At 46.2% G+C, this 23,900-nt stretch overlaps 2 protein-coding genes across 2 annotated transcripts; both read right to left on the minus strand.

Moving 5' to 3' along the window:
* Window positions 1-10,833: 10,833 nt before the first annotated feature.
* On the minus strand, window positions 10,834-17,429 carry LOC146753059 (uncharacterized). The gene is made up of 6 exons (XM_085531079.1): window positions 13,442-17,429; window positions 12,692-12,769; window positions 12,198-12,269; window positions 12,005-12,106; window positions 11,153-11,296; window positions 10,834-10,898 (listed from the first exon to the last, which is right to left on the minus strand). Exons 1-6 carry the CDS (start codon window positions 13,530-13,532, stop codon window positions 10,834-10,836), a joined length of 552 nt encoding a protein of 183 aa, XP_085387205.1. The 5' UTR covers window positions 13,533-17,429.
* A 3,456-nt stretch (window positions 17,430-20,885) lies between these two features.
* On the minus strand, window positions 20,886-23,689 carry LOC146753060 (kinesin-like protein KIF20B). The gene is made up of 4 exons (XM_085531243.1): window positions 23,596-23,689; window positions 22,744-22,867; window positions 22,061-22,203; window positions 20,886-21,046 (listed from the first exon to the last, which is right to left on the minus strand). The coding sequence occupies exons 1-4, from the start codon at window positions 23,632-23,634 to the stop codon at window positions 20,966-20,968; spliced, it is 387 nt and encodes a 128-aa protein (XP_085387369.1). The 5' UTR covers window positions 23,635-23,689; the 3' UTR covers window positions 20,886-20,965.
* Between the last annotated feature and the right edge of the window lie 211 nt (window positions 23,690-23,900).

The raw sequence follows: 23,900 nt of genomic DNA on the forward strand, positions 1-23,900 counted from the left end.
ATTGAACCACCTCCCTCACACACTTCCTCACAAGAAGTACATAGTATTACATAAATGGGTTGACATTCATTGGTCAGGTGGAATGTACACCTCTCCTCAGGACAATCTTACTAATCTACAGAGTACAAACTCCCGTCTTCTTACATACAAGCAGAAAGTACATATGAGTGGACAGACAACACAGTCTTTCACTTTGTCCGTGTCTGGCCATTTCCCTCACAGGAGGAAGGAAACATGGGTCGGGACTCGGCACTCACCCTGCAGCTGTTCTGTGTCTCACTCACACCACACTCACTCTGACATTTAGATCAAAAACCATGGTTTATTCATACTACACAATGCTGACAACGTTTTCCAGCTGGAATCTTAATAACACTCATACTCTGGTCGACCAGTTGCAAACGTTAATGTTTTTCCCAGAGTCGGCTTGACACACGGTACCAAACACTTAAAGCAGATGATAATATTGAACATACAACCTATAAGCCCCGTGATTACAACTTGGAGAACCCAGGCTACCATTTGACAGGCTATCCACTATATCCCATACCTGTAGGAGAGACCAACCTAGGCCCCTCCTATTGTCAACTACCTGGGAGAGAGTATTTGTTCTTGTTTCCATTCATATGACATACAGTTCCCGTTCATAGGAACTCACCCAAGGAGTCTTCCTACCCCAGCTGGCAACCAAAGCCATGAGCTCACCTCCCTGGGAGCAGCACGTATGGCTGTAAACTGTGTAGGATGTCTCCTCAAGACATATGGGCTCCACTTACCATACACATACCTGGTCCACCTATGGGTGGTCCTTGTCTGTCCCTGCAGTGATCAGGTGAGGAAGGGAGTCCTTCAGAGAAATCTCAGGGTGTGCCAAAAGTGTCTCCCTCTCAGCTGGTCCTGCAGCGAACAGAGCTGGTCCCACCTGGGCCGCCAAATTGACTACAGGAATTGAACTCTATAACCTCTATAACTGATACAGTCTCCCATGACATACTTATACCAAAGTTGAGGAAGTATGGGATAGGTGAGTGGACAGTGAAGTGGGTCGAGAATTGGCTGACTGGCAGAGTGCAGAGGGTTGTCGTTGGCGGTGCAGTGTCTGGCTGCAGGGCTGTAACTAGCGGCGTCCCCCAAGGGTCTGTGCTGGGTCCGGTCTTGTTCAACATCTTCATCAATGACCACCCTCAGCAAGTTTGCTGATGACACGAAGTTGGGAGGATTGGCTGACACGCCTGAAGGCTGTGATGCCATTCAGCGAGACCTGGACAGGCTGGAGAGCTGGGCAGTAAGAAACCGGATGAGGTTTAACAAAAGCAAGTGTAGAGTCTTGCACCTGGGTAGAAATAATTGCATGCACCAGTACAGGCTGGGGGAAGAGCTGCTGGAGAGGAGCTCTGCTGAGAGGGACCTGGGCGTCCTGGTGGACGACAGATTGAACATGAGCCAGCAGTGTGCCCTTGTAGCCAAAAAGGCCAATGGCATCCTGGGGTGTAATAAAAAGAGCGTGTCCAGCAGGTCGAAGGAGGTGATCCTCCCCCTCTACTCTGCCCTGGTGAGGCCTCATCTGGAATATTGTGTCCAGTTCTGGGCTCCCCAGTACAAAAAAGACAGGGATCTCTTGGAAAGAGTCCAGCAGAGGGCCACAAAGATGGTGAAGGGCCTGGAGCATCTCCCCTATGAGGAGAGACTAAGTGAACTGGGTCTGTTTAGCCTTGAGAAAAGAAGGCTGAGAGGGGACTTGATCAAGGTTTATAACTGTTTGAGGTGAGGGGGGTAAAGTGGTGAGACCAGACTCTTTTCAGCAGTGTGTGGAGACAGGACAAGGGGAAACAGACAGAAACTGGACCATAGGAAGTTCTGCACTAATGTGTGCAGTAACTTCTTTACGGTGAGAGTGACAGAGCACTGGAACAGGCTGCCCAGGGTGGTTGTGGAATCTCCTTCTCTGGAGATATTCAAGACCCGCCTGGACGCCGAGCTGTGCAACATGGTGTAGGGAGCCTGCTTTGGCAGGGGTGTTGGACTCAATGGTCTCTGGAGGTCCCTTCCAACCCCTACAATTCTGTGATTCTGTGAATATCATGGGGTGGTTTGGATGGGGAAAGACTACCCCTTTGAATGACCTTTTGTCAGGGCATGTCCTGGGATTCCTAGGATCCTCAAAATGCAGCATTGCTTCTGTCACTGAAAAATGGGGCCCTGTGTGGGACGGAGGGAGGGTCCATGAGTCCCTGGCCCACCTGACTGAGTATTTCCATGGTCTTAGAAAAGACATAGTTACAACTTGAGAATGACAGTTAGCTGCGTTCATGGTGGCATGGCCACTGCTGATGGCCTTGAACTGTCTGAACATAACTGAAGAGGCTCAGGCTGATGCAAATCAGCTATTGAATGACAGTGTTGAAAAACTGGAAAGACAGGTGGCAGTTTTGATGGGGAAAAAACCTAATTCAATCATTCTCCTATGGAAGATCAGGAACATCTCTCTGGAAGACCATGGGGACCCTGTACAAGGGAATCTGTATAAAATGGACTCTGTAAATGAAGGCACTAAAAGGTCAGATTTTGAGGTTCCATTTGGACTAGATCTATTTGAGATCTGACTGATTGTAACCCAAAAATGAAAAGAATAAATAGATAAATGCAGGATAGGTTGGTGGGAGTGCCCTGACCAGTGTCCAACCCCCCAAACCCTGCTGCCCATAATACAGCAGCTGAACTGATGGATACAGTACAGTGATTTAGACAGAAACCAAGAGAGCATGCCAGCATAGCTGCTCTGGTTATGGGACATGGAGACAGAAAGCGCTGTGGTGAATGGACTGGAAATTTCAAAACTGACATCCATTACTACTCACCCTGCCCTCAGGCAAAGACAGTATGCTCTGTCCAACATAATGAGGATAGCCATTTGATCAGTGAATGATTTATGGCTGTGTGTCATATAACATGGCCAAATAAGAATGACATACCATTAAATATCAGCCTATGGTACTCTACGGAGGACTAACAAAATTATATTAGAGAATTAGGCATGAAAGAGGCAATCTATGAAGATGATTTTGAGAGCCCAGTCAATAAATTTTTCATCAGGAACGAGGGATCTCATCCTACAGCCATCACCTTTACATCAGTATGGGTCTATGTTATCCATACTGAACCCCCCAGTGGCCCTCAGGTGCTGTAATACAACAGGCTGCCCAAGTGATGGGGAGACAAGAGTGCCTACGGCCGGATGCAGGCTCTGAATGGTGGTGATAAGGTCAGAGAACCATCTGCTGCCATGACTTAGGCGTCCAGCCCCTAAGGTAATCCAGTCTGGACCCATTAGGGTCTTGAGACAACAAATGTTTAAAGACCAGATTAGAGCAGGAGTTCAGTTTAAAAAGATCGATGGACAGCATAATCAGGAAAAAATATCTGTTAAACAGGCCCAAGCACTGAGTATTTATAGTCCAACCTTTTCAGCCAAACTAGATGTGAATGTAACTCAAGAAGGGTCTGGATGGGGGCTCTGGCAGAGCCAGAGTTCTTTGTGAACCCCTATGAGGTTTTGGTCACAGGTTTGGCATGGAGCAGAATAAAGATACATCACAGTTGAAAAGCATTTATTGGCTACCTATTCTACACTACAGGTGGTAGAACCAGTAACTCAGATTTCAGAGGTTATCTTTAAAACAACTAGGCCAGTCCAGGGGTGGGTAAAAGATCTAACACACATCTCTATGATGGGGGTGGCCCAATCACAAGCAGTGGTGCGCTCAGTTGTTCTGCTTGCCTGCTCCTCAAGGAGTTAGGAGAAATCTGTGCCTGCTGCGTGTTCGAGTGCATGCGCAATGCCATGTGGAGGGCTTATCACAATAAAGATTGGCGGATTTGCTGCGTAGACCGGTCAGAACTCAGATCTGCGTTGTGCTTCCTGCGGCACCAAACGCCCAACAGTGGCAGTTCCGTGTATTGGCCAGCAGGTGGCAGCAGAGACCACGGAAAGAACGTCTGCGGGACAGACCCTGGGGATCCGTTCTGTTTTGATTATAGGGGAAGAACACAAAGGTGGAAGAGGAGGGAAGGGGGGGGAAAAAAAGAAAAAAAGAAAAAAACAAACCACAGCAAACAAATAAAAACTTCTCCAAATGTAGCAAACGTGAATCTCTGTCAATAAATAAATGAGTAATTGAATTGATTTCTGTTTCCCCTCTCCCCCGCCCCCCCCAACTTCCGAGATGAAAAAACACCTGGTATCAATTGGACAGATGCACACAGTGAAGCCAGGGATGGTCTGAAACGCAAAGCAGCTGAGCAGCTTTTAGAAGAAAACAGAGTAGTAACAACTTCTGTACCTACATTCACCACTCTGAGATCCTGTCTGGGTCACCCAAGGCTTGTAAATAACCACTGGGTCGGTTCTGATGTCGAGTGATTTGTTGTCAGTTCTCTCATGGTTCTCCGGTCAGTTCTCCGGTGCCAGGATCTGCCACAGGGCATTCTGACCACGGGCATCATGTTTCTACGCTGCCGCCTGCATTTAACAGGCAATGGGACTGCCCAGCATGTGCAAGGCAGCACCTCTTTCACACCACCAGAATGTTTAAGGCTGTTGGGATTGTTGTTAGCATCCCATTAACACTGAGTCTAGAGATACCCTTAGGATTGACATTACTATTAGCATTACTTTGATGGTGCCCTATCTGGGTCATCTTCAGGGGATGTCTGGAGTAAGGCATAGTGTCAGGAGAAAAAGAACAGACTCTGTTACTTTATAAAAGTGATAATAGAGAGAGTTCATTGGAAAAAATACAACTCTTAAATAATACAAAGCATGCTTCTGATTGGATGCAGGCATCATCTGGGCTCTGATTAATATTACTTTTAAGGTAAAGATTATTGTTACCTTAATGATTGTTTTTTGGATTATGATCAGGGTTAAGGTTCCTTTTGTTACAAACTTCTAGCATCATTTTTGTTGTTACATTTGGAGTTAGGGACGATTTTAGAATCAGGGTAAGGGTTAGGATTAGAGTTACATTGCGGGTTATTGCTGTTATCTTTAAAGCTCCTGTGAGGGTTGGGGTCTGGGTCAGGTGTTTAAAAAATGAAATGAGAAAAGAATAAAAAAAATATATTGAAAGCTTCAGATTTCCTTAGTCTTTGTGGGAATCATATAATGTGCAACTCAGATCTACCTCTTCGTGCAGTGACTGCCTGTAAATTTGCTAGAGCCCAATATAATATGGCCTTGTGGTTCCCGCTAACTCACCTTCATTTCATTTTCATTAAATTTGCTTGGTAGTCAGATTTTGGTGTGTGGATATTTTAAAACAATCTAACTGACATTGGGTAAAAATTAAAAATAAATAAATAAATGCACGACAGCATCAATTGTATCAATTTTTATAGATAAGAAGAGCAGTTTTCCTTAGTTTTCTGTGCCTCTTTACTTTCTTACCCTCTCCCCTTGTGTGAGAAACTCTCAAAGTCAAAGATTTCTAGTTAGGCAAAGATGGCAGCGATAGCAGCAGTGCTTATTCATTATTGCAATACTGCGCGCACATCCCCTGTTGGCAAGGGAGAAACTGCACACCAGTCAGTGAAATCAATTCTGTTCTATGCCCTAAACCCAATGCAGGTGATGCTCTCATGGCTCTCATTGGTTGAGCATCTCAGGCTCACAGACTCCTCCAGACTGTTGCTAGGATTCATTTCCATATAAGGTCAATTACCAACCTCTTGTTTTTAGGTCTGCCTTGTACTTTTCTGCGGAGAGAGAAGGGGAATGTTTCCAAAAGTCAGTACATTCATTCTGTCCTGTGCTGGGCTCTACCCACCCTGTGTATTTATCTTGTGCTTGTCTCAATTTTCCCCATGTCAGAATGCCCCCAGTCTGAACTTAACTCTGTTCAGCAACTTTCTTGGTGGAAGAACTACTTATACAGCTGTTTTACAAGAGGGTTATACATTCAGTTAGGGCCTACACTATGTACTGAAAATACTGGAAACTTCCACTGCAAAAACACAATCTACCTCTCCCATCTGTGCAGCCTTGCAGACCCAGAGCATGCCAGGTTATTTCTGCTTTCATAGCATTTGCATGCTGTAGGGTGAGCAAAAGGTTCTGCTGCTTGATTCTTCTGCAAGAGCTGCCTACCGGCAAATGGTTGCAGGGATGGAGGATGTGACAGAAAGCATTTGTCTCCACAAGAGCATAGTTACATTCAGTGCAGAGTGTGAGAGTCAGGTTGGTGTGGAAAAGCACTGACATGCTGGGGATGATGCAGTGCTCACATGTCTAAAACTCACAGACATTACTGTCAGAAGGATGGTGCTGTGTTGTGCTTCTACCTTTGGCAGCCCCTGGAGAAATGCTGTGGCACACAGAACACCTTTGTATTGCACTGACTGCTGCCATGCAGCATGGATTTAACACACCAAATCCAGAGGAGCATGACTGCATCTAACTGCCCTGAGAAAAACTACTGTAGCTGAAGAGATGAGGAGGCAGCTGCTCATCTGCAGAACAAGCAGCACTGCCAGACATTGGGCCAGGTGAGCACCTCCTGCTGCAGCGTGATGATGACAGGGCTGGAGATGATCTGCAAAGCCAGCTTAAAAGTGGGAGACGTGAGTCAACATGGCAGGAGGACAGAGGTGTTAGGGAGCAGCCAAGGCATCAAAGAGTATCAAAAGGCTTTGAAAAGTATCACAAAGCAACAGCCAGGAAGACTGGGATTATCATGAGCAGCAACCTGGATGCTAGAGATTATTTGCTCCCATACAAAATGGTAGAGATCTTGCTGCAGACATCCCAAAGCCAGGCAAAATGGGAACCCAGAGCTCTGCCTGCACGAACCCCACAGCCAGAGTGTTGCAAGCTGAGCTGCCTTGCTGTTTGTTGCATTCATCCCAATCCCTGTGAATGAAGACTCGGAATGCAGTCAAGGCGATGACTGAGCATGAGAGTGACTTTATTCAATAAAAGACAGGAGGGCTTGAGAGGTCAAGGGTGAAGATGGGACCCCTCTTGTCAAGATGAGAGTGGCTCAGAGCTGGTGCTGCTGCCTGGTGCCTGGGACTGGCAGCCTGACTCTAAGTCCCCATCTAAGATGCTCAGCTTCACCTCAATGATGCTGACCTGCTCCTGCATGGTGGTGCTGCTGCTGGGGTACTCGGGCTGTGCTTGGGATGGGCAGCACTGCAAAGGCGCTGGGTCACAATCCAGGCAGGTGACTGTGGTGTCTGGCAGGCTCAGGTCAGCATCTTCAGCAGAGCCAGGAGATATGAGAGCATGAACGTGGATGAGCCCCTTGTGTCCATCACTGTTACCATGTGGAAGGCTGTCATCTGAATTGCAGCGATTCGTGCTTAATAAGAACTCTCCATTGATGGAAACACACTGCACATCACTACTTGGTTTGGATCTCTGGGGTTGACAAGGGCTCGAATCACCTAGGAAGGCATAGAAACACAAGGGTTAGTGTCAAACGTTTGCAAGTTGAATCATGAAAGAGGCTGTTGATACTTGGTAATAGAGTGGCGGCAGGAAGAAGCAAATAGGCTTCAAGCAACAGAGCCACTGTCTTGAAAGTGATCCTCGTGCAGGTCCAGCTCGTGTGTTGTTTCACTGTAATCCGCTTCTTTGGGTCTACCTAGTGGGCAGCAGCACTCGAGCTGTTACTGATATCACTGAAAAGAACTGGAGACAATTGTTCTATTCCTCAGAGCTTCAAGATGCCTAGAAGCACAAATAGAAACTAGCAGTATTTCATCACTTCACCAAAAGGAAGGTCAAACACCTGAGCTGTGAAGAGCAGTTACAGAACCTATGCATAAGATCACACCAGACATACTTTGTTCTAACAACAGTTATGGCACATAGTCCATTTCCTTCAATATTCCCGAAATGAAATGATGTGGAGCATTACAGGGAAAGAAACACTGCACACAGACACTATGACCCTGATTATACTCAAGCAGTAGACTTAAAACAAGTCAGAGTTTTAGATTCCAGGATATTTCAGGACCTATCATGTGTGAAATTCAGTTACACAACAGTGCCTAGGTGCCTGCATTTCAAGCAACTTTCAGATCACAGCCATGTAAAATAAAAACAAATTCAGTGCAGAAATAGCAATCCTGTACCTTAATACTCATGAGATTATCCATTTTTTACAGCACTCTGACTAAGTTCTAAAACTTGCTCATCCCAGTTCACTTCAACAATTTCCACCAATTCAAGCAATGCAGTTCTGAGATCCTATGTATGTTATGCAGATAGAATTGAACAGTGCAGAAATAATCTCTGACAGCTTTAAGAGCTCCGTTCTGCTTACAAACTCTCAGTCCAAAATTATTCTCAGTTTTAAGGAAATGAACACCTGAAGCAGTTGGATCATCTGCCATTTGCTGCATTCTGCTTCTTGGCATCATGATTAGCACAAAGGGTTTTCTGCTGTCCTGCAGAGATGGACAAAGTCCTGCTTACAAATGGACCAAGTTTCAGTGTACAGCAGAGTTTGTACCAGACTAAAAAGCCACGTCATTCAATTCATGTGCTCAGGTTGTTATGCACTCAGAAAGGAAACAGAACTAACTGTTGAATTCTGAAGGTAATCTGTGGGGTCCTGTAGAGAGTGTTTTTTACAGCTAGTTAGCTGAGAAGGGTCGTAAACACGGTGAGGTTAATCAAGCAGCCATAACACCTGCAAGGATAGTGAGAACATCAGTATGCCTTATGATGGTTAGAAACTAGCCATGGTTCTGGGAACTCAGCAAGGGAGTATCTTTCAGTTGATAACAACAAGCTGTTAAGATACTCGGGGATGGTATGTAATTGGGAACCAATGATGAGCTCCACTTTTGCAATATGTATGAGCTAATTATCCGTATTATAAAGGTATACGCAGCCAAGGAATAAACGAGATTCGCTGATCATGTCAATGACAGGTGTGGTCGTCTGCTTTTCTCCCGCCGTTCTGCAACATCGTTGTTGTTTAGTGTCACTGGGTTCGTTAAACTGCTGTTCATTCTCAGATCGTTGGGTTTTTTTCATTTTTTCCCTCCTAGACCCATTCACAATCTCCCTTCCCTTCCCCTCTCGGTCGCGCCGCACCGCGCTGTTAGAGAGGGGAGGTTCTTTGTTCCTTCTCTCCCTGGGTTTGTTCCCACTGTCACCGAGTGAGCTCTAGAGAGAACTCCGTGACACAAACTCATTGCAAACTCTAAGCTAGAAGAAGCGTCACCTCAGTGTATCCCAGAAAAAGAACAGCACTGAGATTTTAATTGGTTTTGGTTTTTTGTTTTATTGGGGGTGGGTTGTTTTTTGTTGTTTTTTTGGGTTTGTTTTTTTTTTTTGTCTTTTTTTGGGGGGGGAGGGGGGTTGGGGGGGAGGGGCGTAGGGGTGCGAGGGGAAGGGAGAGGGAGGGGACAGTTGTTTGGTTGTTTTTAATATACAATAAAGTTATGCAGTTCTGCTGTCAGTCGCCTCAGAGAGTTCCCGAAGGAGCTCAACCACATTCTGCTCAACATCGAGTTGTTCCATTGAGTGGAGCAGTGGTAGTCTTGCAGATGGAGCAATGCAGGAATTCTGACAGGATCTCCAGGTGTATCCAGTTCATCATCTGAAAGCTCCGCAACCAAATTGGAAGGGACCAGTCCTCTTGTGCCATCTGTCAGCTCTCCCTGAAACCAGCCATTCTCACCCACATCTCCAAAGACATTACGTTTTGTCCAGCAGTCAGAGGAAGCTCGTTTTCTGGGTCCTCATTAGGACCCTCAACAGGAATGTAGCTGTGTCGAGCTAAGAATCTTCAAACTGCTGATGATACCTGTCCTGGAGTATGCAGGATGAAGGACAAAAGCTCTGCTCTCACATTCAGGGCCATCCTCTGACAGAAGGCAGCACTCAGGACTGTTCCCAAGGATCTCTTTCATGACTTTGAGTTCAAGCTCCGAGTCTTCCAGATGACCTTGAAGACTTCGGGCCTCTTCAATGGCAGAATGGAACGGACTGGAGCTATTACGGAGATTCTTGTTTGACTGGGTCAGAGTCTGTCTCGTTGCCTTCCCCAGCTCCATCTGCTGCTTCTGCTGCTCTCTTTTCCCTCTTGCGTGCTCTGTGAGAATGAGTTTCAGAAAGCACTACTCAGTGACAGGAAATAAGGGGAAACTTGAAAGACGTTGCAACCTAAGTCCTGGCAGTGTACTGCCAGCGGCTGATTTGGCCATCCAGGATCCTGGCACCACAAATGCTTCATTGCCAAATGCAGCAATAAGGTGTTCTGGGGAAAGGCCAACTCACAGGTAGTTTTTGAGCACCCATATCACAGTACCAACGGCCAGCACCAGCGCAGGCAGCAGCATCACTGAGACCGTCATCGGAATGCGGCGCTTCCGCACAGATGTGTGAGCAGCAGCCTCTGTGCTTTTGCCTGTGTTCATCCCTGGAAGAAATGAGACAATGTCCCACGTTACCTTCAGCTGCGCTACAGATAATCTCTCAGTGTGCTTCATGGACCCAAGAGGTCATTTTGTCAGTGGGTGCCTCCGTCTCTGGTGCCGAAGCACCGGAGGACAAGAAGGATTGCTTCCACCTCTCGTTGGGTACGGAGAGGCTGCACAGGCCCTACCCGTGTCCTCCTCTGGGCCGAGAGCTGTGGCTGTACTCTGGGGTCTGGGCTTGGTCCGTGGGGAGAGCTACAGAGCAGAATCCCTCACGCTTTTCCCGGCATGCGTGTCCTGAGCTCCCCCTGTGGGACGCCCCCCAGGCTGAAGGTCAGGCTTCAGCCAGCACAGGGCACAGCCAGAGCCAGCCCAGGGGAGAAACACTCCTGCAGGCTCCTACCACGCAAGACCCTGCTCATCACCCTCAGGTGGCTTCGTTCCAAAAGGGCAAACTCTGCGATCTGGGAGCGGTGGGAGCTGAGCAGGGTCACAGAGGTCTGCAAGTACCTTCCCTGGCACATTGCTGGAACAACTCTCCACACCCCACGAAGGCCAGCCATTTTCAGAGAGCCACCCCTGGCTTCTTTTACATGTGCTCTATGCTCACACACTCAGGTCTGGCTGCTGACCTGGTGTGCAAGAGCTGGCAGCAAGAGCCTGCAGGCATGCAGTGACTCTGGTTCGTGACACCGTATGATCATAGGACAGAAATTACCTGGCATGCCAGTTGGTGCTGCCTGTATTCCTCTGTCCGGGACGGGCAGTATGGGATATCCGCCTTCCTGCATCGCATCCGGGACTGGCAGTGTGGGATATCCACCTTCCTGGAGTGCGTCCCTCTCACTTTGTTGGTCCGTTCCTTTAGAAAGAAAGCAGGGCAGTAGGATTGGGATGTCACGTGCCCTCATCAAAAACTGAGCTTCTCCAATCCCGAGCTCAGGTAAAGTCCAGGCTCCCCCCCAAGTACACTGTGAGCCCCTCTGTTACCCAAGGGCATTTGGGCCCTCCCAGCTATTGGACAATGCTGACTCCCTCACACCTCTTGAGGAATCAGCTCCTGTGCAAGGCCCTCACATACTGTGCTGTCACCAGCCCGTCACAGCCAGGTAGCTGCAGGCTGAAATCCAAGCTCTAACACACAGTCCAAGCCATCAGAATTAGCATCTCCACCTCATTTCCAGCATTAGCAAAGGCAGCCAACCCTGCTCGGGATGCTCCTCCTGCCTTGAACTTGCTCAGCTGCACGGAGGGCTTTGGATGAACAGAAGCACAGCGCTTGCCACTTTGCCACTTGCTGCCATCTGGGTGCGAATGACTGCACAAAGCAGCTCTGACAAGTAATGGTTGTGCTGGGGGAGCAGCTGCCTCTGGGTCTTGGCTGGATGCAGACCATCTGGCAGCAGACCAGCTCTGGTGCTTGACAGCACCTGCAAGGTGATACATGGAACACGGCTGCAGCACGGCTCTGACCCATCCCTTCCTGCTGTGCAGGCTACAGCCTGCCCACACCTGTATATCACACCTCAGCTTCCCAGGTCCCACAGTGAACAGACTGAAGTATACCCACCACGCTCTGCCTTCTCCATTTCCTTCAGCAGTCGCTTCAGGAGACGGGATGAGCCCTGAGAGTATTTTCCTCGATTGGATTCATCCTCTTCTCTTTCCGGACCTTAACAGAATGTATGAAGTTAAATATCATGTGCATGAAGATCTGAAGATCAGCGGCGAGTCAGCCAAGTCAGTGAAGACAGAGTACTCACTGCTGGGATTCCAGCTGGGCTCCAGCACAGGAGGAAACCGATGACCGGGCAAGGCCCACACTGGGGGCACTTCTGCAACCAAAGACCCATGAAAAGTTTTAGTCACACACTACAGCATCAACTGAGTAGCAGAGCGTACAGGGGACAGGGCCTGCAGACACAAGTGTGATCAGACACAGGTGAGGAGAGCTTCCGGCACATGTGGGGGCCTCCTTTTCCCTGAGTGACCTGTAGGGTCTGGCGGTGGTTGGGGAATGCCACAGCCCAAATACAAAGGTCTGGGCTCCCTCAGCTGCAGAGGGGCAGCGGTAACCTTCCCACTGAAACGTGGCAGCTCTCTGAGAGAAAAAATACTCATGGCTCATCTGTGCAAACCCTTCCGGGCACAAACAGGCTTGGAAGACCTGGAGAGGATCTCCAGTAAAATTGCACCCAGGTAAACCATGAGAGCATGAACGTTTCAGCCTCCAAGGAAACAGACACTCACAACTTACCCCTGGGTTGTCCCCCAGGCACAGGCATGAAGTCCGGATCCAAAGGAGCATCCGGAAAGGGAGCACGAAGCTCATCATCTAGAATCAAGAACAGATGAGATAAGTTCCCACTTATATGCACTATATGGTGTGATCTCCTTCTCCCTCAGTAACTGGATGTGGGGCATGGGAGAATAACTCAGGTCATGATTTCCAAAGTTGCAGGGTGGACGGGATGGCCCGTAGGGTGGCACCTGGCAGCGTATGCAGTGCTCTCTCCGGGCCACGTGCCACATCTCTCACAGATTACGTGGAAGAAGATGCAGCCCCCCAGGGCTTTCTTACTGGGAGGCCTCTGATGGACAGCAAGGTCACACTGAGGCACTGGAGGAAAGCACACCTGTCTCTTCCCCTGGGCTGTGGACTGGGGCTCTGGCTTGGAAACTGGGGAGTGCCATGAGCCTGAAGCAGAAATGCTCATGCACGCCCAGCACGCCTCTTCTGAACTCTCCCCGGGCATCTCCCAGGACGAAGGCTGTGCTGCAGCCAGCAATTAGCAGAGCTACAGCCTGGCATGGCTGGAGCCAGCCCTGGGGAGCAACGCAGCCACGGGCTCTTGCCCGGCTCCTGCAGTGCTGCCCATCACCCCCTACCCAGCAACACCCCCATGGAAGGCAGGCCCCAGGCAAGTGTACTACAGGGCCGTGGGGACACAGCCTGACTTCTTGCTCCCAGCGCTGCTCAGTTTGGGTCCCATCTCTACCCACTCACCTGCTCCCCGTGCTCGCCACGGAGCAGCACAGCTCTCCTGAAAACTCATGGCCACCAATAGGAGGAAGAGGACAAGGCGGGCAGGGTCCATGGCCGCCCCCACACTTGCACCACGCTTCCAACACCACCGCTGCAGCCACAGTGAGTGTCGCACTGAGCCAAGCCTGCAGCCAGGCCTTGTGAGCTCATGACGCAGCTCAGCACAGTCATAGGATGGGGCATTGTGACCTCACATCTCTGTGATTCCGGGTGGTGGCTCCCCGCAGGCTGCTGCTCTTGTGATGCACTGCACCAGGGCTGTGTGGGGCTGGTGCTTACATCATAGAAATGCAGAATCATAGAATGGCTTGGCTTGCAAGGGACAGTGAAGAACTCAGAACCCCAGCCCCACTGCCTCGGGCAGAGATGCCACCCACAGAGTCTTGCTGCCCAGAGCTCCATCCAGCCTGGCCTTGAACACCTCCAGGGATGGAGCATCCACAACTTTGCTTGGCAAACTTTTGCAGAGCTTCAACAACCCCAAGAAGGCATTATTTCCAGCCTGGTGCACCACCTCAGGCCACAGGGGTAGTGACGCAATATGCACAGGTTATCCACGCGTGTGAAACGTGCTGCAATTAAGCAAGCCAAGCGGATAAATCCTCTCCAGTGTGGAGGATGATGGCTGAAATACAAACACGGAGAAGCTGACCTTCCCACAGACCCGCCAAGTCAAGTGTCACGTGCTTACATTTTTGTTGATAGATCTGCAGTTTCATCTTTTTTTGATGGCTAAGGAAATCCCCTTTCCTGCACCAAGTGTATTTCCCACGTGTAACGTGCTTCCAAGTCTGATTTTAGTAGCAGATATTGAAGGCTTGCTAGTTGGCACCTCCCATCCCCAAAGTCCCAGTGAACTCACCCACTGCTGGCAACTGGATGCTTGGTGGCGAGAGAACCATCACCTATAGGATCCCACCTGGGTTTCCAGAAACTGTTGCACCTTTGGATACATGGCGATAAATACTGTGTCCATACAACACCATCATTGAATCAGAGCCTGCCACCTTCCCTACAACCAGGCAAAGGGCGCAAAGGAAGCTGAACTGCTGAACCAGGCACCAATGGGGCTTACGTGTTTGCATCAAAAGACAAAATACCAAGCAGAGAGCGTGGGAATCAGATGTTGTTTCTGAAGCAGAATTAAGATTAAAAAAATTGATTTCACAGTCTGACATCAACCCTCCTCCACCCCTCCCATTCCCCCCCCAGCGCACCCCTCCCTTCCTTCCCTCTTTGTTTAACAAAGACTTTGAATAAAATCATCATATCAATACTACAATTGCTGGCCTGGGATTATTATCACCTCTTTCGGGTTCCTGGACAGGAGAGGTGCACCCCACTGATTTCAGCGGTCCTGCCTGGGTGGTGAGGTGACTTCACAGAATCACAGAATCACAGAATCACAGAATTGTAGGGGTTGGAAGGGACCTCTAGAGATCATCGAGTCCAACCCCCCTGCCAAAGCAGGCTTCCTACACCATGTTGCACAGCTCGGCGTCCAGGCGGGTCTTGAATAGCTCCAGAGAAGGAGACTCCACCACCTCCCTGGGCAGCCTGTTCCAGTGCTCCGTCACCCTCACTGGTAAAGAAGTTCTTCCGCACATTCGTGCGGAAATTCCTATGCTGTACTTTCATCCCATTACCCCTAGTCCTGTCCCCAAGCACTACTGAAAAGAGACCAGCCTCACCACTATGGCTCCCACACCTCAGGTACTTATAAACCTGGATCAAATCCCCTCTCAGCCTTCTTTTCTCAAGGCTAAACAGACCCAGTTCCCTAAGTCTCTCCTCATAGGGGAGATGCTCCAGGCCCTTCACCATCTTAGTGGCCCTCCGCTGGACTCTTTCCAAGAGATCTCTGTCTTTTTTGTACTGGGGAGCCCAGAACTGGACACAGTATTCCAGATGAGGCCTCACCAGGGCAGAGTAGAGGGGGAGGATCACCTCCTTCGACCTGCTGGACACGCTCTTTTTAATACACCCCAGTATGCCATTGGCCTTTTTGGCTACAAGGGCACACTGCTGGCTCATGGTCAATCTGTCGTCCACCAGGACGCCCAGGTCCCTCTCTGCAGAGCTCCTCTCCAGCAGCTCATCCCCCAGCCTGTACTGGTGCATGCAATTATTTCTACCCAGGTGCAAGACTCTACACTTGCTTTTGTTAAACCTCATCTGGTTTCTTACTGCCCAGCTCTCCAGCTTGTCCAGGTCTCACTGAATGGCAGCACAGCCTTCAGGCGTGTCAGCCAATCCTCCCAACTTCGTGTCTTCAGCAAACTTGCTGAGGGTGGTCACTATCCCCTCATCGAGGTCGTTGATGAAGATGTTGAACAAGACCGGACCCAGTACAGACCCCTGGGGGACGCCGCTAGTTACAGGCCTCAAGCCAGACACCGCACCGCCAACGACAACCCTCTGCACTCTGCCAGTCAGCCAATTCTCGACCCACTTCACCGTCCACTCATCTATCCCATACTTCCTCAGCTTTGTTATACGGATGTCATGGGGGACAGTATCAAAAGCCTTACTGAAATCAAGGTAGACTACATCTACCACCCTCCCCCCATCCACCCAGCTAGTGACATCTTCATAAAAAGCCACCAGGTTGGTCGAGCATGACCTCCCCTTGGTGAACCCATGCTGAGGACTGCTGATAACCTCCTTATCACCCAGTTGTCTGGAGATGGCATCCAGCACAAGCTGTTCCATCACATTCCCTGGGACAGAGGTGAGGCTGACTGGCCTATAGTTACCCGGGTCTTCCTTCTTGCCCTTTTTGAAGACTGGACTGACACTGGCCGTCCTCCAGTCTTCAGGCACCTCCCCAGTTCTCCAAGACCTCTGATAGATTACAGAGAGCGGCTCAGCAACGACCTCCGCCAGCTCTCTCAGCACCCGCGGATGCACCCCATCAGGTCCCATGGATTTGTGGACCTTAATGTTTCCTAGGCACTCACAGACCTCCTCTTCCCCGACTAAAGGGAAATCTCCCATTCCCCGGACTCTCTCATCAACCTCCAGGGTCTGGGATTGCTATTGCTGAGGGAGAGTCCTTTCACTAAAGACAGAAGCAGATGATCCTGCGGGGTAAAAGCCCACAAAAGGCAAACCACAATTAGTATCGAGACCCTGTTGCTTTTGTTGTAGAAAATACCGCGGTTTAAATGTGATAATGATCCAGATTAGAGAAACAATAGGGTTGTGTTACCTCCGCTTTAACATGTTAACTTTACGAAATTTGTTTTTGAACCATTGCTCCCCCTCCTCGTTTGTGTAGGAACATAAGGGAAAGAGATACCTAAGAAAATCTCTTAGGATGTATATTGGCATATCGGAGGGATATTGCTGGGGAACCGGGAGGGACTCTAAGCAAGAACACCCTCATCAAATAATGTAATCATTGGTGGTTAGTATATAAGTTGGAGGACGGGTTAAAATGATCCCAAAACCAGGAAAAAGGATAGGGAAAAGATGTTTAAATATTGTGTTAGATATGGCCTAGAGATCCACTACAGGGAAAATCAATATTTGGCCAAAATATGGATCTGATGAAGGTTGGGTTTGTCAGATCTCGAATTTATATGTAAAGAACAAAACCCCTTTTCAAAGGAGGAATCAGAATATGCTGCCTGTTGGATACAAGAAATCAGCCTGTTATTAGTAAAAAGAAAAAGGCCCGGACCAGGAAGGAGAGGAATTAGAAAAAGGAACTAATCAATGGGACCCTCCTGAGAATCTCCCCCCCATATAACCCCAATGTAGCACAAAGGGAGACAGGCAGTGCCCCAGTAAGAGGAAATGGTAAAGCACACAGGGACATTTCACAGAAAAGAGGGGCATGCTGGGCTCAGGAGAGAATTAAAACAATGTAAAAGGGACATAAAAATTTCTCCTTTCCCAGACACTAGCTGTACCAGCACCTCAGTGTACCCCTTATGGGAGGTCCCATTGGGACAAGGACAAATATGCTATGTAAACTCCCCACTCACTAGTGGAGAAATTAGAAATTTTAAGAAGGAAATGAAATCTTTAATTGAAGATTCTATAAGAGTAGCAGAACAATTAGATCAATTTCTGGGGCTTTCAAAACTTTGGTCCCATCAGGACCCCCTGGTAAATATAAAAGTGGGACCTGAGGGGGAAGAAGTTGTGGTTTTAGTTGATACTGGGACAGCTCGTTCATCACTGGCCCGTAAGGTGTCAGGACTCAAATTAACAAATGAGGCCTTAAAGATAACAGGGGTAGAGAGAACCGGGATGACAGTACCACTTTTTGAGAATACTGTATTAAAACTAGGGGATAAAGATGAAATTGGGAATCAAGAAAAACATGAAATAAGGCCATAAAGATAAGGGTGGAACAGCCCAAGGAACTGAATGATATGGATTGCTAAGGGAAAGTTATATGGTATTAAGGGTGTTTGTGGAAACTGAAAAATTGTACTGTTTGATCTGTGGGTTTTGAAGGGAATGGGACAAACTGCTTTGATGGTATAAGAAAGTGTAATTGCTATTGGTATACAGAAGTATAATTGAGGGTGTGTCAAAGTGTAACTGAAGGTACAAATAGTAAAATTGTGTACAAAGGAAAAAGAGTTAAAGAGAAAGTGAGTTTATGTGTGCTGGTATGAGAGCAACCCCCTGTATTGTTTCCCCCCCCCTTGCAATAACTCTTGGAGTGAGAGAGAGCCGGGTACGGAGACTGTTGCTGTAAGCAGCAAAGGGGGGAGGTGGGGAGGAGGGGGCAATGGAAGTGAGAATAGCCTTCATGTGCAGAGGTGTAGGAAACCTGAAATCCCAGTGTTAGCACTGGACACCTGGAGAGAAGGAGGTGAAACTGAAATAGGATGTTAGTAGTTTTTGTAATGATGAGAGTTTGGAAAGTGAGAGAGTTTGGGACAGACACAGGTTGGAGGAGTAAGGACTGGCAAGGTATAACAGGGATGTCAGGACTGAAAAGAGGTGAACGATATGAAAACAAAACAAAACTGATTGACAAACAGATAGTAAGGGAATTGGTGATAATAACAGCTGTTACTGTTGTGGTGCCAGAATAGGGCCGTAGGACCCAGAGATCCCCTCAGGGAGAGGTGGGGGGAATGGGGGCTTGAAGTGCCCAGGGAGGGCTCCGCCCCACTGAAAGGAAAGCAGTGTGCAAACTGCAACGGGAAATTGCATCTAGGGAAGCAGGATAAGGAGACTTATTTTCTGGTGGATATGGGTGCTTCTTACTACTCATAGATGGTTTTGTAACAGTAATAGAAGCTACTGCCCAACAAGAAAAGGTTTACGTTTTTTTTGGATTAATTAAATATAAACTAAGTAGGAATACAGAAATTCTTGTACCTGCCAGGTTGCTCTGGCAAGAAATTTAATAAAACTGGAGCTAAGGGTCCAACAATATTGACTGTTTAAAAACTGTAAGTCTGGCATTAGCACAAATGGGGAAAAACAATGTTGTACCCCAGGAGTCACAGCAATATCAAACATGATGCACTTAGGGGTGTGGGCATCAGGGCCAAACATGAAGCCCTGAATAGAAGTTAAAAGCAAGAGATTGCCCAGTCAGGGTAAAGTGGTACCCTATAAGGATACATAACTGTAGAAGGATAGAAGACTTTCTGGAGTTTGGACTCCAATTTTGCAAAAATTTTTGATAGCAAGTGCTGTAGTTTGGTACAACACTTGAAGGCAAGTAATAGAATTGTTGAATGCATACACTCAGTGGTGGCAAATCCATGCACTTTATTAACCCAGTTAAGGAATGAATAGGTGGAGTTTACCTTCTGGATTTGAAGGATGTTTCTTCTGCCTGCTTTCTGTATCACGGCTTTACAAGTCGGTGTGCAGGTATGGAGGAGCTATCCCCCTTGCACCTGGCGCTGCGCAACACTGGAGTAAACATACCTGCTTTACAACCCATCTCTGGATTATAGAGTTTGATTCCGCAAGTCAGCTAAACATTTGTGGTTGGTTTTTCTTTTCCCTAAACAAAGCAACCTGTTTTCTGCACTTGCTGTGCCTTACGAAAATGCACAGAAATTAGGCAAGCCTGAGACTCACCAAACACCACATGTGACATTTTGTAAAAGGTCAGTTTTGCAGCAGAGAACCACATATAATTATACCAAGTGTGCAACTACTTTTCCCATGCAGCAGCAGGCAGCAATGAGGCTGTTCTCATAATAAAAATACCATTTGAAAAGTAGTGTAATTAAGTGTATATCATGATGTACCCAGTAGCAACGAGAGCTCTATTAACAGCTTCTGGAACAAGTAGATCACTCCCATCCCCTGCAATGACTTTGCCTCCAATATCGCATGGCTGATAAATTGCAGTCTTCTGGATATGAAATATTTGCAAGTAATTTGCAAACTGCAGCTAATCAGAACCGTCTTCCATATTGTCACCAACCACTTCAGGCAGCATTGTTTCATTTTGACATCTGGCTATGAGGCATTCATGCACGGCATTCACATACATAGGTCAATAAATTGGAGGGAGGGTGATTTCAAGTACTTATGCTTCCATCAGTTTCTTCTGTGTACCTGTGCAGTAGCTGCCCATCTCACCTGGTAGGTATGAATGCTGTTTTCTACTCCAGGTCAATAAAAGCCTCCATGTTGACATCCACATGCAGCTTATCGGCACAGCAACAAATAGTACGATTGTGGGTTTTTTTAAATACAATCAGTATATTGTTCTATCACCAGCTGCTTTTAAGGCAATTCACTCCCATCAAACTCTCAAATATTCACCCAAGTCGGCTTTAATCCATGTTTTTACCTCCTGAGCAATTGAATCTATAGGAACTATTGGACTTGGAGACAACACAAGGACATACTGCCAGCTGAGAACCTTTCAGCTAATTCATCCAACAGCATCTAAAGGTTCGAAGCTCACTGAGGGGGAGAACAGTATTTGGGATATTAGAATTCCCCCCAAATGTATTGGGTTTATTTTTCTAAGTTTATTAATTTAAAGCTGAATTTGCACAAGTGAGGGAAAGCACCTTTCTTCCACACTGAGGAATTGGCACCATCTTCTCTCCAAAGAAAATTCTTTTAAAATGCCCAAAAATTAAGTATACATAAATATTAATGTGTATTCATGCTCTTCTCTCTGCCAGAGTTCTGCTAAGTACACCAGTCACGTGAAAAAAGCAAGCCAGGCCATCCTGAACAAGTACAGTTATTACTGCACAATGGGTAAATAGCAATCAGTCCTAGAGATACTGTTCCTATACAGGGGAGGCAAGACAAAAATAAATAAACCCTTAACCACAATAAAATCCAAACCCAGTTTAAGAAAGCTTGTATTTATTTCAGCCTCAATGGAGTCAGTTTGAAACTGTCAGAGAGACACTGTACACCTATATACAAATTTAAGAACCCAACGGAGTAACTGTTACTGTTTATTAACAACCAGTTTTAATACTACGATAAAAGTATGTCCTGAGAAAGGGGAACAAACACGCTTCTTCAAGGTTTTTTAGCTGTTCTGGATCTCAGCCGTCGCTTGATGATCAGATGATCACTTTCCTTCTTTTGTTCCTCAGATTCCTGAAGAAAACATTTCAAAAGTTACTCATCTTTTCACACAAGACTGACAAGCTCTTCTTGACCCACGCAAACATATTTCTTCCCCTAAATGGATTTCAGAATGGCATTTGCTTATTATATTTTATTCAGAAAACTATGGGATACCGAGATCATTTTAATGCAGCTTAATCACAAGGAACAAATATGGAGAATGTACAAAATCCTGTTTATCTTAAAAAAGCACACACATCTGAGGAAAGCCTGAAGGCAGCTTTCATTTTGAAATACTTGTTTTCAAAAGAGTATTATAATACTTGTTTTGTGAAACATGAAGCGTTCAGAAAACATTTTTAGCCTCAATCCCTGTAGCTATGACTTGCCCAGAATTTCAGTTCTCGGTTCAGTTCCATGTTCTCAGAACTACAGTGAGAGAAGAAATTGTCTCATCTTCTTCATCCTCTAACAAAAAAAATATAACATTTTGGTTTCTGCCCCTATCATTCGTCAAATCATCAAAAAATTCAGAGGGATATTACAGTATGGGCAAATGATCACTATGCTGAACAGAAAAAGGACTCTAATATAATTAAAAGATGCAGTTCCAACAGAGCAAGAATGTTCTTAGCACAATAGCTGCCGACAGAGTCATGAAACTGGCACATCAGATCCTTTGCAAGTTGGCTTAGACAGGAGATCATAGTTTAAGCATACCTAAAAAGCTGTCTAAGTTGTGCTCTAGAAAAGCGTGTAGTAGAATAATCCCACTCCGACACACTGAAATTATCTATGATTCCAAATTAGAAGACATCTCCGTGATTGCTACATCACCTACTTAGTAAACTGTAAGCCAGCCAAACACAGAGATCTTTGAGGACAAAATAAAACAGAACAGCAGGAATACCAACAAGAATGACTTGGTAGAATAAAGAAATACCTCAGTACTTTCAACCTCCCCCTGAAAATAGATGAAACCTCCAGTCTGTTTGGACTCCTTAGTAGTTTATTTTAAGCCAAGACTACAGTATAATCGCTTACCGAAGAAGCAGGTATATCTAGAGGGCCAGAAACGACAGTGGAATACAGCTTCCTTTTGCATCGTTTTGGCTTGGTCTCTCCTTCTTCGAGACTTTCAGGTTCGTTTGATTTAGGAGAACTTACTGCTGACATCAGCTTCTTGGCTAGAAGAAATTTGTTTTGATACATAAACCAATCAACTTACTGGTTTTGTGAGTCTTTAAATCAATGAATGCAAAAAAAGCTTCGTAACAAACTTGGTTTATAAATGACACGTAAAATTTAAGTGAAAATACTCAGAAATTGTATTTGTTCATCGAGGCTCTTTATTGCTTCTATAGCTGAAACAGTTTATAGCTTCAGGTACGGCAGCTTAAAGCACGCATTAAAATGGAGTATGAAAGACAATCATGGCTCAGAAGTCGCTGGAAGTCAGAAACTTCAGCAGGAGTTAAACAACAGGCCTAACTTTCGTGCTGACAGAAGCACAAGACAGAACCAACTTTCTCTGTATACTTGTAGGTTTTCACAAATGTAATAATGAATCTCTGAAGAGACGAATAAATGCATTTACTTCATAAATCAAAGGACAACTTAACATGGCAGACAAGTTCTCTAAGAACACATACATTAATAGCCTACAGCAGAAACAAGCCATTCTACAATGTCTAGAAAACATGGAATAAAACTTATTCTACACCAACCTTTAGAGTGTATAATAGGAGAGCTTTGAATAAAATCTCCAACTTTTTGCAGTGTTTCATCCTTCTTTTTAGTCAGTCTTGAAGCATGTACTCGCTTTCTCAGGAAGTAGTCTTTTCCGGATTTCTGTTCAACAGAGATGTGAACATGTGAAACAAGAGCATTGTTTAAACTTCATTTTAGTTCAACGTTATTTTAAGTTGACATTTTGAGCTTTACTACTGACACCTCTGTTCATTATGCTGATGATACCACAACGGCAAGTAATGTAGACAATTTTATACCCTTTAGGGAGTTGTCAAAATCTCAGCTATTTCAAGGCATACGTTTCTGAAAGTTTCTTAATAAGGCAGTAGTTTCTTTAAAAGTAGCTCCCAAGCTGTGGAGTTGTTTCTTACATAAGCTGTTCTAATTACATAAAATAAACAAACATACAAAACAGAAGACAACAGATGGGAAAAATCTACTACTCATACTCTGACCATGCCAAGGATACTGCTATCACATGTGAACATCTGTTTTTAATAACTGCCATGCATATTAATGATATGAACCTTAGTTTAATACAAAGGCTTCACTTACAAAAGCACACGATAATACACTAAAGCTTCTCTTCCCAACTATTCAGTGTGCAATATCCTTCCCTCCAAATCATTACACAGTACAGCCATTACACGCTCTGGGGACAGACTGACTTGCCCTTTGGTTAGCTTATGGAATTTAATAGGAAGAGCTCATAAGCATGTAAGATTCCCATTCAGGTATACACATAAGGATAAGACACTGCTTCTTTCGTGTGACCACACAATTACAGGAAGTCCCAAGCTAGCTTCAAAACTAGAACAAAAACCAACCATTTTCTCGTCACTTGCAGAGGGTGAATTAAAAGCCATGACAGATTTTGTATTTTTCGTGTTCTCACTTTTCACAAAATCCTGGGAAAATAAGACAAGTTTCAGCCATGATTCTTTTGGAAAGAACAATTGATGTCACAAAAGTGAACACTTTAAACACCTTTGCTAATAGTAGGGAAGTATTTGCTAGTGGTAACTATTCCACTGTAAATCAAATAATAAATAAGCATTCAATTATAAAAACAGGACAATAAGATATCAGTATTAGACATCTCTTGATGTCTAAAAAGCTGATTTATGTCTAC

This window comes from Coturnix japonica, unplaced genomic scaffold, assembly GCF_054131305.1.
Source record: "Coturnix japonica strain WE unplaced genomic scaffold, WE-NBRP24 Scf040, whole genome shotgun sequence".
In the NCBI taxonomy this organism is placed as follows: Eukaryota; Metazoa; Chordata; class Aves; order Galliformes; family Phasianidae; genus Coturnix; species Coturnix japonica.

Bases quoted from the DNA above. Each gene is read 5' to 3' on its own strand.
- LOC146753060 (XM_085531243.1), bottom strand. From the start codon at position 23,634: ATGGCTTTTAATTCACCCTCTGCAAGTGACGAGAAAATG. The intron at 22,868-23,595 runs GTTGGTTTTTGT...TCTGTTGAACAG, and splicing joins CTGCAAGTGACGAGAAAATG to AAATCCGGAAAAGACTACTT. The intron at 21,047-22,060 runs GTAAGCGATTAT...TGTTTTCTTCAG, and splicing joins TAGATATACCTGCTTCTTCG to GAATCTGAGGAACAAAAGAA.
- LOC146753059 (XM_085531079.1), bottom strand. From the start codon at position 13,532: ATGGACCCTGCCCGCCTTGTCCTCTTCCTCCTATTGGTGGCCATGAGT. The intron at 12,270-12,691 runs GTAAGTTGTGAG...CTTTGGTTGCAG, and splicing joins GCCTGGGGGACAACCCAGGG to AAGTGCCCCCAGTGTGGGCC. The intron at 12,107-12,197 runs GTGAGTACTCTG...CATTCTGTTAAG, and splicing joins GCCCAGCTGGAATCCCAGCA to GTCCGGAAAGAGAAGAGGAT.